The 15,384-nt window shown below is 32.0% G+C and overlaps 1 protein-coding gene and 1 pseudogene across 1 annotated transcript; both read right to left on the bottom strand.

Moving 5' to 3' along the window:
- Nucleotides 1-5,674: 5,674 nt before the first annotated feature.
- Nucleotides 5,675-7,311, bottom strand: LOC110665466 (glutathione reductase, chloroplastic-like; annotated as a pseudogene).
- Nucleotides 7,312-8,198: 887 nt separating this feature from the next.
- LOC110665441 (uncharacterized) lies at nt 8,199-10,927 on the bottom strand. Its single transcript, XM_021825560.2, has 7 exons — nt 10,540-10,927; nt 10,287-10,382; nt 9,572-9,659; nt 9,107-9,191; nt 8,870-8,942; nt 8,704-8,787; nt 8,199-8,509 (listed from the first exon to the last, which is right to left on the bottom strand). The coding sequence occupies exons 1-7, from the start codon at nt 10,648-10,650 to the stop codon at nt 8,465-8,467; spliced, it is 582 nt and encodes a 193-aa protein (XP_021681252.2). The 5' UTR covers nt 10,651-10,927; the 3' UTR covers nt 8,199-8,464.
- Nucleotides 10,928-15,384: the final 4,457 nt, after the last annotated feature.

Raw genomic sequence — 15,384 nt, forward strand, 5'->3', positions numbered from 1 at the left:
AAAGGTTGGTAGAATTCTCAATGATTGAAAAAAAATTGTCTATTCATTGATTTTTCACTTTATAATCATCGTCTATATTGATTTATGCAATTTTTTTATTTTTTTTTTTAAATGATGTTTATGGGATCAAAGAGGGTTATACTCGAAGCTCATACTGCTGAACTGCTCGTTAATGAATATTATAGGTTAGGAGAAAAACACAATATATTATATAAATATATAATATATAATCTCTTTGGTTTGTGAATTTCTGAACTTCAATTGTCATAGATTTTTTGCACTTATTTGTTGATTCAGTGCATTGATTTTTGGGTTTGTAGATGTAAGCTTAGATTTTGTTCATTTCGGTACTACAGCTTAGGAGTAGGGAAGGAGAAATGGGGGAAAAGTGTAGTAAAATTCATATCGTATAATTTTCCTGTCCCAAAAACTAGGAATATAGAAAATATTTTTCATAAAAATTTTTTTCATCAAATAAATAGAGCTTAAATATTTTTCATGATAATTGTCAACTTGTAAAGCCTACATAATTAAATTTATTTAAATGTTTATTATATTAATTTTTTAATTTATCAAAAATAAGCAACTATTATTTTTCTTTATTATTCATGCATTTCATTATATGTATATATATTTTATCATGAATATTATTTTTTTTAACTCCTTAATTATTCATTGAGTATTAAACTTTAAAGTTTTATAAATAGATTTTTACTAATTTCAGTTGAATTATTTTTTATTGAACTAATTTTGGAGGGATTATAATTTAATTTAAAATGAGATAATTGATATATAATTAGTAAGACTATATATATAATATTTATTCAATCATTAAATTTTTTTAAATTTCTTATTTAATGATTTTGAATTTGTTAATATTTTAATTCATTATAAAATTTGAAATTATATTATTAAATGTAGAATTATAAATATATTATACACTGCTTGAGCATTTAGCTATTATAAAATTATGGAGAGACCATACCGTTTTTCAGGAGGCCGAAATATATATATATATTGAACTTTAAAAAATAGGTCATAAAAATAAGACTTCTTCAAAATTTGTCATGTAGTGATACTGTTGTGAGTCTTTGAAAACTAATTAAAATGCCGCGTACACCTGTAAAATAAGAGGGTAGTGAGGCCGGTAGTCTTTTGATCAGTCACTCCGACGTTCAAGTTAAAGAAACTATTTGAGAACAGAGAAAATGAAAATAAAGAGAGTTCTATAGTGATTTTGACAGAGTAAGTATATCTAATTAAGAGTTGTTTTTCATATTTAGACAATGGTCTTTTGGTCAGTCATTCCGACGTTTAAGTTAAAGATACTGTTTGAGAATAGAGAAAATGAAAATAAAGAGAGTTTTATAGTGATTTTGGCAGAGTAAGCATATCTAATTAATGGTTATTTCTTGTATTTAGACTAAAAGGTTAAGTAGCTATTGTAATTGTCTGTTTAAATTGCATGAATTTCGAATATTGAGTTAATATCTCGAGATTCTCTCTTTAAGATTTGATCTTATCATTGACTGACATTGCTGGCACTTGGTAGAATTAATGCTCGGCTTACTGGGTGAGCATTATCACTCTGCTCAATCCGGATTGCTCGAGCACCTTTCTGCTTGGTCTAGGCTGCCTAAGCAATCTTCTGCTTGGTCTAGGCTGTCTAAGCAGTCTGACTCTTTGATCGAGTGTTGATATTTTGACTGTTACGGTAGATCCTTTATTTAAGCGCTGACCTTTTGACGGTCATTTTAGGCGAGTAGTATCATGTAGCATATTTAAAAGCTTAATTTATGTAAATGTTTGGAATTTTTTGTCCAATTAGCCTAATTTTTTTTATTATTATAAATTCTACATATGAAATTTTCACATATCTTACCTTATTTTGTCCAGCAATTTCTTTTGCATAAACTATCACAATTCACAATTTGTTATATCCATGTAGGGGTAGTGGGCAGATTTCGACCGATTTTAATTCACAAGTAGTTTTAATTCAATTGAGGCTGATTTTGGCCCATTTTAACTCTAAAGATTGGTGAATTCTTGAAAATGGAATATAGGTAAGAACTAAGAAGGAAGTCATTCTCTTGATAATAGCAAAATTGACTATGCTTGATTGCTTGCACGGTACTATAAGTTAAATCTGAATTTACTTGAAGCACAAAGAATATAAAGATGGTGAGATGTAAATTTCAAAGGAATTCTTAATGATTCTTTATATCATAGGTCAATATGCTCTTAATTAGTTAGTTTAATTAAATAACTTTATTCTTTAGCAAATTAAGAGAGTAGTACTATAGAATTATGCTATCTCCATCTTGACTTCTGATTTCTGCACTTGGCAATTTTTAAGTAAAAATTCAGAAAGATACATCAAAGAGATCATATTTCAAGCCTCCCTTTATATTTTTATCAAAAATAATAAACTAGAAAGAGAAACAATCCAATTTAGATTTGAAGTCGAGGCAAAGAGCACTTGCTCTAAAGGATTACAATGAAAAATGAATCAAGAAGAGCTCTTTTTCGATTATATCCAATCCCTTATATAATAAAAAAAAACCCTCAAAATTAGGTTAAATTAATAAAAGACAAGACTTAAATATCATATTGTCTTTTTTAATGTATTCTTTTAATATGGGATAATTAAATTAAACTTCCAAAATATATAGTGGGGAAACCATGGAATACTTAACCATGTCAGTGCTTGTGGTTGTTTATTATATTAAGCATAATAAAAAGACAAGGAATCAGCTTTTCCAACTTGCATATTAAAGATGGGTGGTAAGATACTCACCTACTTCAATTCCTTTCTTCTCTATCTAAAGTGAGAGAAAGGGAAGTGTATGAACGATTTGTCATTGACTTGTAGTTTTCCATAACCATAAGGCAGTTAACAGACCTGGCAAAAACTAGAAGATGATGAAGGTTGAAATTTGGAAATTTTATGGTAAGGTAACAGTATATCACCAACTACTGTGAGGGTACTTGTTCCTCAACTCAATTGTTTTTTCAAGGTTTTCAGACTTCATTCAGTCATTAATTAGCCCTATTTAGCAACGGTTTTTACGGTAATATTTAGTATTTTAATTTTATTAGTATAATATTTATATTAGTATTTAGAGGATAAGAGAATAATTCGTTAATCGTTATCCTCTCTTTTAGAGTACGAGGGAGTATTTTGACTAGGGTTAAAAAAATAATATCATTATTTTTAGATTTAATAATTAATTCAATAGTTATTTTTACCATATATTTTCATTTTAAATCACTATATAAATAATTAGTAAAACAACTGACAGCTACTAGAACAATTAGTATTGTCGAATAGACTCTTAATGAATGTAAAGAACTAAGAGTTAAAAATTCAACTAAATTGAACCATCATATTATTAAACTAATATTAAGCAATTATTATTATAAAATTATTAAATTTCTTAAAAATAATAATATCGAATCAAATTTCTAAATTAAATTAATTCAATATTTTTTTATTTAAATTGAATTATGCTACACTTAAACAATTAATCCAATATATCATGATTATGGTAGTTATAAGTGAAATTAGTCTAAGTAAAGTGTATTTATAAAATCAAGCAATATAAATATAAATAAATAATTTTTCTCATAAAAAGGATCAAATAATATAGAACTACAATTAATTCAATACTTATGAGACTTGAATATGTGACCTTTTAATTAAAAGGGCCTCAAATGTCACAACCCAACCTATGGGCCGGACCGGCACTAGGATCTGGGCCAGCCTAAAGCCCCCGAGACCCGTAGTAAGTCTAACTGTTCATTAACCCAACTCAAAGGCCCATTTGGGCCCAATATCAAGAAATCAACCGGACAGAGTCCGGCTATAAAATGGACCTTTCAACGGGGAGTTTTTTTACTCACCCGATCTGTAAACACGTTATATCATCAATTGGGGAGCTCAGCTCACCCTCCACATACTCATAACATCATAAAAATAAATGGGAGCTCAGCTCCCTCATCCAATCCATCAAACATGCATAGCATATTAAGTTTACAGGTCCAAAATAATAATTTAGTTTACAGACCCAAATCAAATAAACATTTCTAACACATGCGGAAATTCTAAGATTTAACAAGTTTATACAAACATTAATAATCGACCTGCCAGGGAGAAAGCAGGTTAACCTTAAAAATATCCTCCTGTGGCCTGGAAAAATATTGAACAAGAGTGAGCGTTCGACTCAGAGAGTAAAATATCAATTTTAACCATAATCTCTATAACTATCTAAAACTAATGCACCCTGTAGAGTGAAATGCAACATCAACAATATTTTCACATCATAACATCAAAAAGGTAATTTGGAGCACTCACGCACCCTGTAATATCAATCATAATATATGGGAGCTGATCCCCTATACAGCCCTCTTAAATCCAACCTGGTGCCAGCGAAGAACTCAAGCCGGACTTTCGCTTAATAAACCAAATCGGGGGTTCCAGCGAAGAACTCAAGCCGTGACTACCCCCCAAAGGATCGGGTCCCAGCGAAGAACTCAAGCCGTGACTACCCGTCCTGTCCATAGTCCACACCACATCACACGCACGCCAATGCACGCACACTGCTCCAAATTACCACAACAACATCCATGGCACGTTAACAGTTATGAATGCAACATAAATCGTGCCTAGAGTTTAACTACATAAATATGCATATAAGTGATGTATGGGCATGCTTGAACATATAATAATATCGAAATTACAATTAAAATTAATATTTTACTCACAGACTTGACGGTGGTCACTAAGGCGGCTGGGCGGAGGAAGAAAGCTGTCCCGGCTCACCTGACAATTTTATTACAATCATTTAATAAATTTGACTCCATACAAACAAGGAAAAAGACCAAATACGTCCTAAGTCGTGCCGAAAATCCGGCAGAATCTCCCCTATACCTAGGACCTACCCAACCTGCAAAAGGGCTTAAAACACACTTCTATATCCACAATCCACATATCCACAACTCAATCACGTCACACAGCCCCTCCATCAAATCAATCATCCATCACAATATGTAAAATTTCAATTTAGTCCTTATAATTGATCATTTTTGCAAAAACTGCTCAAATAAGCCCTAAAAATTATAAAACTCTGCCCCGCGGTTCTTAGAAATATTACTAAGCTATTGCAAAAAGAATCGTAATTTTCTAAGCTACCACGAATATTTTATGGATTTTTAATCCTATTTAAGCACTAGAAAATTACGAAAAAGCAAGGTTCGGGTTTACCTTTGCCGATTCCGACTTCGGGAACGCGCTCGGGATGCCTGACAATGGTGGGGTAGCTAAAACCTCGATCCAATTCGGAGACTTTTCCGGTAGTGCATGTCGCCGGAAATTCACAGATCCGGACAACTGTCGAATTTCCGCGAATTGAGGATACCTACACGTAGCCCAATAATAATATATAAAAAATCAGGGGTGTTACATCAAACTTCAACTAGGTTTACCGCTCCACTAATATAACCAAGTATTTAATTCAAATTGCATAGCTTAAAATCGAATTAATTGATTATAAATTGAATGACACTAAAATATTAAAAAAAATTGAATTAAATCAAACTGGTTTAATTTAATTTGGTATAATTTGAATTGATCGGTTTGAACTTTTTATTTGAATCTAATTTTCATGTTGTTTTATATTTTTATCTTAATTTAGACCTAATTTTCTCTTTATCTTATGATTTTACCTTAATTTAAACCTTATTTTCATATAATTCGATTCGATTTAATTTTATCGAAAATTTTTCCTTCAAAATTAAACCGAAATAATTGAAAATCCTAAAAATGAAAAGCCAAAGAAAATCCATATAAATCAAACTGAATTCGATTTAGTGTCTTTTCTTCTTTGTCTCTATTAAATTTAGAGAGATTGTTAGACAAATTACAAATGCCTCTTAAGCTTGCACACAATTTGTTTTGAGAACTTGGTAAGACAAAAGCTTTGCAGCCTATTAATCAACTAATTTCTGAAACACATATATATATATTCTAACAATCCGAATCAGTATAATCCACCATACCTTAACCCCAAATAGCATTGCAATTAAGATTTAAGCCTATTTCCTACGTACTCCGTGCCTAGGAAAGTATAATATCCTATGCCTGTACCAGTCGCACGAACCAAAGCGAACTACGAAATAGGTAACATTGGTCCAAATCTTCATGTTAGGCCTACGTCCTGTAGCAAACATGATATGTGAGAAGCCTTCAACTGTTCCTTTGTTGGTCTACAGTGACAAGGAACCATCTGCTGCTTTAATAATAGCCTGGGGTGGCTCCTTGGTGCGGAACTTGATTCCTCTTAGAGACATTTGTTCTGCAAAATCACTGATCTGCAGGAATGGACACTAACAAAGTTAATTGTGAGGTAACTAAGTACAAATCAACTGAATGATTGTAACTATTCACATTTTCTGACCTCTTCATCAAAGCCCCTTAACAGTTTTCTTTGCCATATAAATGCATGGATCTCACTTTTCAAACCGTTGAGAGGCAGTGTAGCTTCCACTAACTATTGCAAATTTCTCAGGCTTTGAGGGCAAATCAAGCGAGCATCTGAATCTATCGCAAATTCACTTCCAGGAATTTCAGGAATGAAGGGTTACCCTCCAACTGAAATTAGCATGTGTCTCACTGAATAGAGTTTTCCATCAATATCAACTGTGTGTGAGACCACAGTCTGCATATATTCCATGAGCATGAATGATAGAATTATAAAACCATGGAGGTAAGAACCCATGTTGCAGCAATTTATATTTACTCATAATACAGACTCAATGAATCATATCACCTTTCCACGCCCCTCAATTAATGTCACATTAGCATTCTTTAGAATATTCTTGTAGATTGGCGCTGCAACTCGGCATTTTTGTTAGCCATCAAAGTGCTCCAATCATGCTTTGGTTCAGTCTGGTATTTCCATCCAAAGCCATTACTCTAAAAAATTCATGAGAATATTTTGAAGAGTACACAAGCAGTTTCTTTGGTACGCATCCATGAAGGACACACCTGCATAAAAAAAAAAAGTCAATACTTAAAATGTGAGAGGGAAATTATAAAGTAGGATTTAAGGTTTGTCCTTGGGTTTCCAAAAATTTGGATATTGCATGTTAAAAATAAAATAGAAATTCAACTGAAATACACTCTATTCACTTGAATTTTTGCCGGTGGCTCGTATTGCCAACTTATAAAATAGCATCCTAGCTTTGTTTGAACAACCAATAATGAAATTTGCCGATAGGTCGGCTAAATTTACCCTGATCAACTGACCGCATGTATCACTGAATTACACATTCAATGTAATGTTTTTATTTTCTTAATTCCTCGTTGTTTGTGGATTACTGAGATGAGAACAAAAATTCAATCCTTCAGTGGTCTCGGAAGAAATGGTGCCTAAGGGTAGCTCACAGATGGCAACAGAAGCACCGAAATTGCAGCAAAGCGGGAGGCACGGACACCTCCACTGCCAGCGCCGATTGTAAAGAGGTCAAAATTGTAGTGGCGAGTGGATTCGGCTCCACTATCGGAGTCAGAGAGAACAGTGAAATGGGCGAGGATGGGGATGGAAGGGAGAGAGAGAGAGAAAGGGGACGAGGAGGGAGAGAGGATAGGGTTTTGGGAGGAGAGAGATTGCGACAGGGAACTTCCTGTAGAGGGATTGAAGAGTAGGAGAGGTGAGTTTAGGAGTAGCGAGAGAAGTAGGTGCTGCCATGTTTGGGCGGGGAAGGTTTGCGTATTTGTTATTTCAGTTCTTTTGGCGGCCATAAATATACCTTGCGCCTTGTACAAGAATACAATTGATAGACAGTTCATCAGGTGGGGCCTCGTTTCTTGTTGCCAAATTAATTAGTAATTTTTTTAGATAAATAGGTATTTGACCTTGATTACTTTTTTCAAGGAAAAAAAAAATTAAGAAAACTTACACTTTTTCTAAATTTATGATTCTAAGGAAAGATTTAAAAATCACAATTTGCTTAAAATAATGATCCACTAAATATAATTGCTTCAAAGGAAATTCAAAAACACCACACAAAGAATGAGAGTTCTATTAATCAATATAAAAGTGCAACCGCTGCAAAAAAATGATAATGCAATATTAAAAACCTAGGCAAAAACAAATCTCCCATCATTGAATTGTACAAAATGATAAAACATTAAAATATTAACATGCAATCAATACATATTTTCATTTCAATTGCCGAAGATTACAACCAGAAAGATCATCATAAAATAATAATAATATTAATAACCAAACAAAAAATCGAATTTCCTAACCGTCAAAAGCATCCAAGCTTCTAGTTTAGGTTGTTGCATTTTCTATTCATTTGAACAGAGGCCAGAGAAAATTGAAAAGATTGAACCTCTATCATAAAGAGATATTTTCTCTACAAGTTTGACAGACACTGTTAGAATTCCAAAAATTCTGCATCACCACCATGTAACAGGGCCTAAACCATCATCATCAAGTGTTCCCTGCAAAATAAAATAAAATAAAATAATTAAATACAATCCTTCTCCTTCAAAAGTATTGTTCCTTGGCAATGAAGAAAGCAACGGATAAATAATATTAACTGTGGAAAAAAAAATTAGGGGTTAATTTTTATTAGCTCAATAAAACAAGCAAGGCAACAAGCAGTCATATCACCAAGCATGAATGATGAACTCACTGTAATCACCATAGGGGCAAATGGCTTTTCAGGTTGCTCAATTGGAACTGGAGGATACTCTACACTGTCAACTCGAAACTTAATCTGGCATTTGAAAATAAAAATTCAGAACAAATTTGCAAAGTCCAAGCTTGAGCATAAATGTACCTATAAAATGAACATAAACCTCATCTAAGCCGTCGATATAGAACTTGTTGTTATCTTCTGAATCATATTCCCATGTCCATATAACCTGATACCTGCAATTCGTACAGCAAATTTTGAATTAGATAATTTGCACATGGAGACACATGCTTATGATGTAAATAATAAAAACACCAGAAATACTGAATGATGCATCAACATGTATGAAATTTTATTTGTTGTCCTAATAAAGGATAATAATTTAAGCAGAGACCCTTACCTATTCTCTTGGTCATGTTCATAACTGGATGGCTTTGGCAAACGATGTGCTGGTATGTAAATGTCATCAAAAAATCCAAGTGACACTGTTGATAAGGCCCCCAACATCAGTATGCAGAAACCTTACAGTTATAGTTCAATGCAATGACACAAAATATGAAGAATGCAAGATATTGATTTTAGTAATTACAGTGAGGAAGCACACCATTGACAATTCTAGTAAACATATAAGCTTTATTTTGCTACACTTTTTTCTTTTGATTTAACAAACAAAAGGGAGCAGTCTCTCAATGAATCAAGTACCCAACTATTATTAATCCAACTGCCAACTACCCCAATCCTATAAACCTACATATCCTGTTTGATCTATTTGTGCCACAGCGATGCCATCATCTTAAAAATGATAATAGTACTGCAGAAACTAGATAGAAAGGAAAGATATACATAAACTACTTCTTGAACATACAGCGCAAACCATCCTTGTTAGATTCTTTAAGTTTTCCAGCAATTATTTCTCCCACAAACGGACGGAATATAACCATTCTAAATTCAACCTGCCAGAATAACAAAACATCATGATTGACCAATTTTATGATAAGCACTGAGAATGATTTAGGCACTACTGGCAAAAAAATTAACCCATCGTGTCATATATAATAAATCAAAGAACATTATAGCATGTGAAGCAGCTATCACCTAAGAAATACACCAAGGGTGACATGTATATGATAAAATTCAAGAGCCTAATCTGTGTCTGTCCCCAAATTAAAATGTATAGGGAAATATGCAAGGCTGCTCAATATCTCCAAAGGAATAAAGGTATCACCCACTTAGCTCTAGCACCAACATTTCTGATTACTAAAACTATTTCAAAGGGTCCTAATTCCTACTGACATTATGAGGAAATTTTAAGCTTTAGTAACCTAGTTGAGATTCTAGATTCCATATCACCTTCATTTAAGACAATGAGGAAAATTCACGTAGTGATCTCAAACCTTCCACCAATTACATAGGATGAAAACCATTACTCAGGCTTGCAACCCTATCCTATTATCTGAGGAAAAGAATGAATAATGCATTAAACAGTCAACTGAGTGCTTACTATAGTTAAAAGGTAAAAGACTAGAAAAATAACAAAATAGAGCACAATGACTACACTTGGAAAAATAGTTTCAACATACCACGTATGTGGATGCACCATCTCCAGGAAAGATAAAGCCACCCTCAATTTTTCTGATGTCATATACTGAAATGCATAAGCCCAAACTAGCAATAACCTTCATTACAAACACATTTTAGACAAAATCAGGCACAATCTATAAAACAGCAACAAACCCAGTCCAACTTAACAAAGCCTCAGCCTCAAACTAGTTACATAGAGGTAAATATTAACTAAAGAATGCACCAAAAACAAAAGAAAGAAATATTGCAAACCTTGTCTAAAAAGATATTCTCAAGCTCCTTCTTAATAGCATCTTGGAGAGGAAGGCTAAGGAGAGAAGGAGGCAAACGCAAAGTATGCTCTATTAGACTGAGGTAGAACATTCTCAATTAACAAAGATTCTATAAATACGAGTATCGCCGTCGATCGTCCTTCCCCTTCTCGTCGTTTTTCAGGCAACGTCCAATATTAAACAAACAGTCCCCTGAACAAAAATTATTGAATCCTGAACGATAACGACGATTCCACTGAGGGAGAACAGCAATCTGGAAGGAGAATGAGGAGTTGCGGCTGCCCAAGCCGCTGTAAGCCTCTGCAATGTCTCTCGATTTTCACGGTCAATCTAGAACCGGATGGGCTCAGAAGCATTAAACACAAGCGATGCCACGATTAGAGTCAATTTTAAACGACGTAGTTTTGAGCCCTGGATTTGATTGATCATACATGATTTATATTTTGATTGCTGTTTTCATTTCTTGTTTTCACCATAAGTAAAATACTGAAAATTATTTGAAAAAAAAGTACTGAATATTTTATTTATCTTATAGTTTGTGATTTACCTCGTTGATATTGTATCGTATAGTATTATATTATACAATATGATTTTTATTATTAATACATTTGAAAAGACGGTGTGGTATGTGATGATTTAATAACTTTCTCTTACTTGGATAGATGATATGGTAAAATAAAATATAAAGATTACTAAAATACTTTTTATTACTATTTTAAATATATAAATAATTTTAAATATTTATTTAAATAAAATATTAATTTATAAATAATAATATTATAATAATGATAATTAAATATTTATTATAAAACCATTTTTATGATGGATGTCTATTTAGTTTCTTAATGAGTTTATTTAACTTTATGGATTTTATTTAATATTGTGACTTTGTATATGTCATTTGTATGCTATAAATAGGGAGTTTTCTTAACCCTATGTATATATGCTTTTGGACTTATCTTCTATTCTTAAAATAATATTTTCTCTAAATTCTCTCTATATTTCCTGTTGTGATGTATACTATTATGTTTATAATACGTTATCGGCATGAGTCTCTAGCTTTAACTATACATAAGTTTCATATTTTTTTCTTTATGATTTCAAAAGCACCAAGATTGCACAATTGGACAGCTAGTAGTTTTTGATAACCCAGCTGGAAGGAAATATTGTTATCCAAATCAATAAATTACTATAAGTGCTTTGAGGTAATTTTGTTATTAATCTTTTATCAATAATAATTGATTCTTTGTTTATAATCTTAAATTCTTAATGAGAATAAGTTAGATTTGTCAAAATTTGAATTTGCGACTTTTGATATTATGTGGACAAACTATTACTGATAAAGATATGTTAGAAAAAACATTATCCACCTTTCATGCCTCGAATATGCTCCTGCAGCAACAATATCGAGAAAATGGTTTTCAGAAATATTCTGAATTGATTTCATGCATTCCTATGGCTGAACAAATTAAATAATAAATTATTGATGAAAAATCATGAAAATCGACCAACTGATTCTACCTCATTCCCTGAAGTCAATGAGACTTCTATTTACTATTCTGAACATGGAAGAGGTCATAGCCCCAGACGTGGCCGTGGTCGTGGTTGAGGAAGACATATGCATTACAATCGTGGTAGTCATAATTTATCAAATTATAATAATACATCTCACCACTAGAAGTAGAAAAAGAATGATGATAAACAAGAAACAGGACAATATAAAAATTCAGAAGAACTATGCTATCAGTGTGGTATGAAAGGGCACTGGTCGCATAACTGTCGTACGCCAAAACATCTTGTTGATTTTTATTAAGCATCATTAAAAAAGAAAGATTAAAATGCAGAAAACAAATTTTATTTCAGAAAGTAATGATGCTAATGTTGATATCACACACCTCGATATAGCAGATTTATTTGCGTATCTTAAAGGAAAAATTGATCATTTGATTGGTGATGGGAATGTCCGTTAAAATCACTTTAATGTTTTTGTTCTTTTATTTTAGTTAATATTGTCATGCTATTTTTCACATTTTACTTAAGGTCTTTTGCGTCATGTTTTATTTTGATGATGATATTTTTAATCTATTTCTTATATTGTATTTCTTTTCTTATTTCTTTTGAAGATAATATGGATATGAATATTCCAAAATTTTTATTTGGATCAAAGATCAATTATGAAAATATGTGTCTAATTAACAGCGCAACTACACATACCATATTTAAACATCAAAAATATTTTTCTCATTTACTTATCGGAAAAGTAAATGTTAACACAATATCTAGTAGTGCAGATTTAATTGAAGGCTCTGAAAAAGCCACTATATTTCTACCTGAAGAAACAAAACTCATTATAAATAATACATTGTTTTCTTCAAAGTCTCGAATGAATTTCTTTGTTCATCCTAAAGGAAAAATTAATCATTTGATTAGTGATGGGAATGTCTGTTAAAATCACTTAAATGTTTTTATTCTTTTATTTCAGTTAATATTGTTATGTTATTTTTCGCATTTTACTTAAGATATTTTGTGTCATGTTTTATTTTAATGATGATATTTTTAATCTATTTCTTATATTCTATTTCTTTTCTTCTTTCTTTGAAGATAATATGGATATGAATATTCAAAAATTTTTGTTTGGATCAAAGATCAATGATGAAGATATGTGTCCAATTGACCGTGCAACTACACATACCATATTTAAACATCAAAAAAATTTTTCTCATTTGCTTATCAAAAAAGCAAATGTTAACACAATATCTAGTAATACAGATTTAATTGAATGCTCCAGAAGAGCTACTATATTTCTACCTGAAATAACAAAACTCATTATAAGCAATGCATTGTTTTCTTCAAAGTCTCGAAGAAATTTATTAAGTTTCAAAGATATCTGCCAAAATGGATACCATATTGAGACCATAAATGAAATGAATGTTGAATATCTTTGTATTATCAGTAATATCTTAGGTATGAAATGTGTATTAGAAAAACTGCCTACTTTATCTTATGACTTGTACTATACCAAGATTAATGCAATTAAAGCACATTCTATTGTAAATTAGAAGTTTACTGATCTAAATATTTTTATACTTTGATATGATCAATTGGGCCATCCTGAATCTATAATGATAAGAAGAATAATTGAAAATTCATATGACTATCCTTTAAAGAACCAGAAGATTCTTGCAACTAAAGAATTTTCTTGTGCTGCTTGTTATCAAGGCAAACCGATTATTAGACCATCACCAACAAAGGTTGGGATTGAATTCCTTGCATTTTTAGAACGTCTCCATGGGGATATATGTGGACCTATACATCCACCTAGTGAACAATTTAGATATTTTATAGTCCTAATAGATGCATCTTGAAGATGGTTACATGTGTGTCTATTATCAACTCGCAACTTGGCATTTGTGAGATTGCTTGCACAGATAATCCGATTAAGGGCACAATTTCAAGATTATCCAATTAAATCTATTCGCCTTGATAATGCTGCAGAGTTCTCATCCCATGCATTTGATGAATATTGTTTATCCATTTGAATAACTGTTGAACATCCCGCAGCACATGTTAATACACAAAATGGCCTAGCAGAGTCATTTATTAAACGTCTCTAGTTAATAGCATGACCATTACTTTTGAGAACAAAATTACCCATTTCTGTTTAGGGTCATACTATTCTTCATGCAGTAGCACTTGTTCGTCTTAGGCCAATGAAATATCATAAATTCTCCCCGTTACAATTAGTTTTTGGTCATGAACCCAATATTTCTCGTCTAAGAATTTTTGAATGTGTTGTGTATGTGCCAGTAGCATCACCACAACGCACTAAAATGGGCCTTCACCCACCATTATTCGCTATCTTGAACCATTAATGAGAGATTTATTTATAACTTGTTTTGCTAATTGTCAATTTAAGGAAATAATTTTTCTAGAATTAGGGGGAGAGAAAAAGGAAATCAAAAGAGAAATTGAGTGGAAGGTTTCATCATTACATCATCTTGATCTTCGTGTAGCTATATGTGAACAAGAAGTTCATAAGATTATTCATTTCTAAAGAATAGCAAATCAAATGCCAAATGCATTTATTGATTCAAAAAGAATAACAAAATCACATACTAGCTGCAAATGCTCCAGTTCTGATTGATGTCCCTGCAAGACCATCCATTAGTGCTGTTGCTAATGAATCTAAAGTACGCCTGAAGCGTGGTAGACCATTGGGTTCTAAAGATAAAAATCCTAGAAGGAAGAGAACAACAAATAATCAAAATAGCACTATTGAATAATCAAATAAAAAGGATCAAGACATCATTAATCATGAAATTCCTGTTGAAATAATTCCTGAAGAAATTCATACACCCGAACCTAAGGAAATGAGGAAAAATCAATAGATTTTGTTAGTGTAAAAAAAATTTAAATCGAATGGCAACAATATTTGATTATGTTTTTGCCTATATCATTGCAATTGATATCATGAAAGATAATGAGGTCTTGAACCTCAATCTGTTGAAGAATGTCAACAAAGATGTGATTGGCCAAAATAGAAAGATGTAATTCAATTAGAATTGAATTTATTTGCGAAACGTGAAGTTTTTGGACCTGTAGTCCAAACACCAAAGGGTGTAAAACCAGTAGAGTACAAATGGGTTTTTGTGCGAAAACAGAATGAGCATGCTAAAATTATGAGATATAAAGCACACCTTGTGGCACAAGGTTTTTCACAACGACCTGGTATTGATTATGAATAAACATATTCTCCGGTTATGGATACAATAACATTTCAATATCTCATCAGTATGACGGTACATGAAAGCCTTGAAATGCATTT

The sequence above is a fragment of the Hevea brasiliensis genome, chromosome 9 (assembly GCF_030052815.1).
Source record: "Hevea brasiliensis isolate MT/VB/25A 57/8 chromosome 9, ASM3005281v1, whole genome shotgun sequence".
NCBI classification, from domain to species: domain Eukaryota; kingdom Viridiplantae; phylum Streptophyta; class Magnoliopsida; order Malpighiales; family Euphorbiaceae; genus Hevea; species Hevea brasiliensis.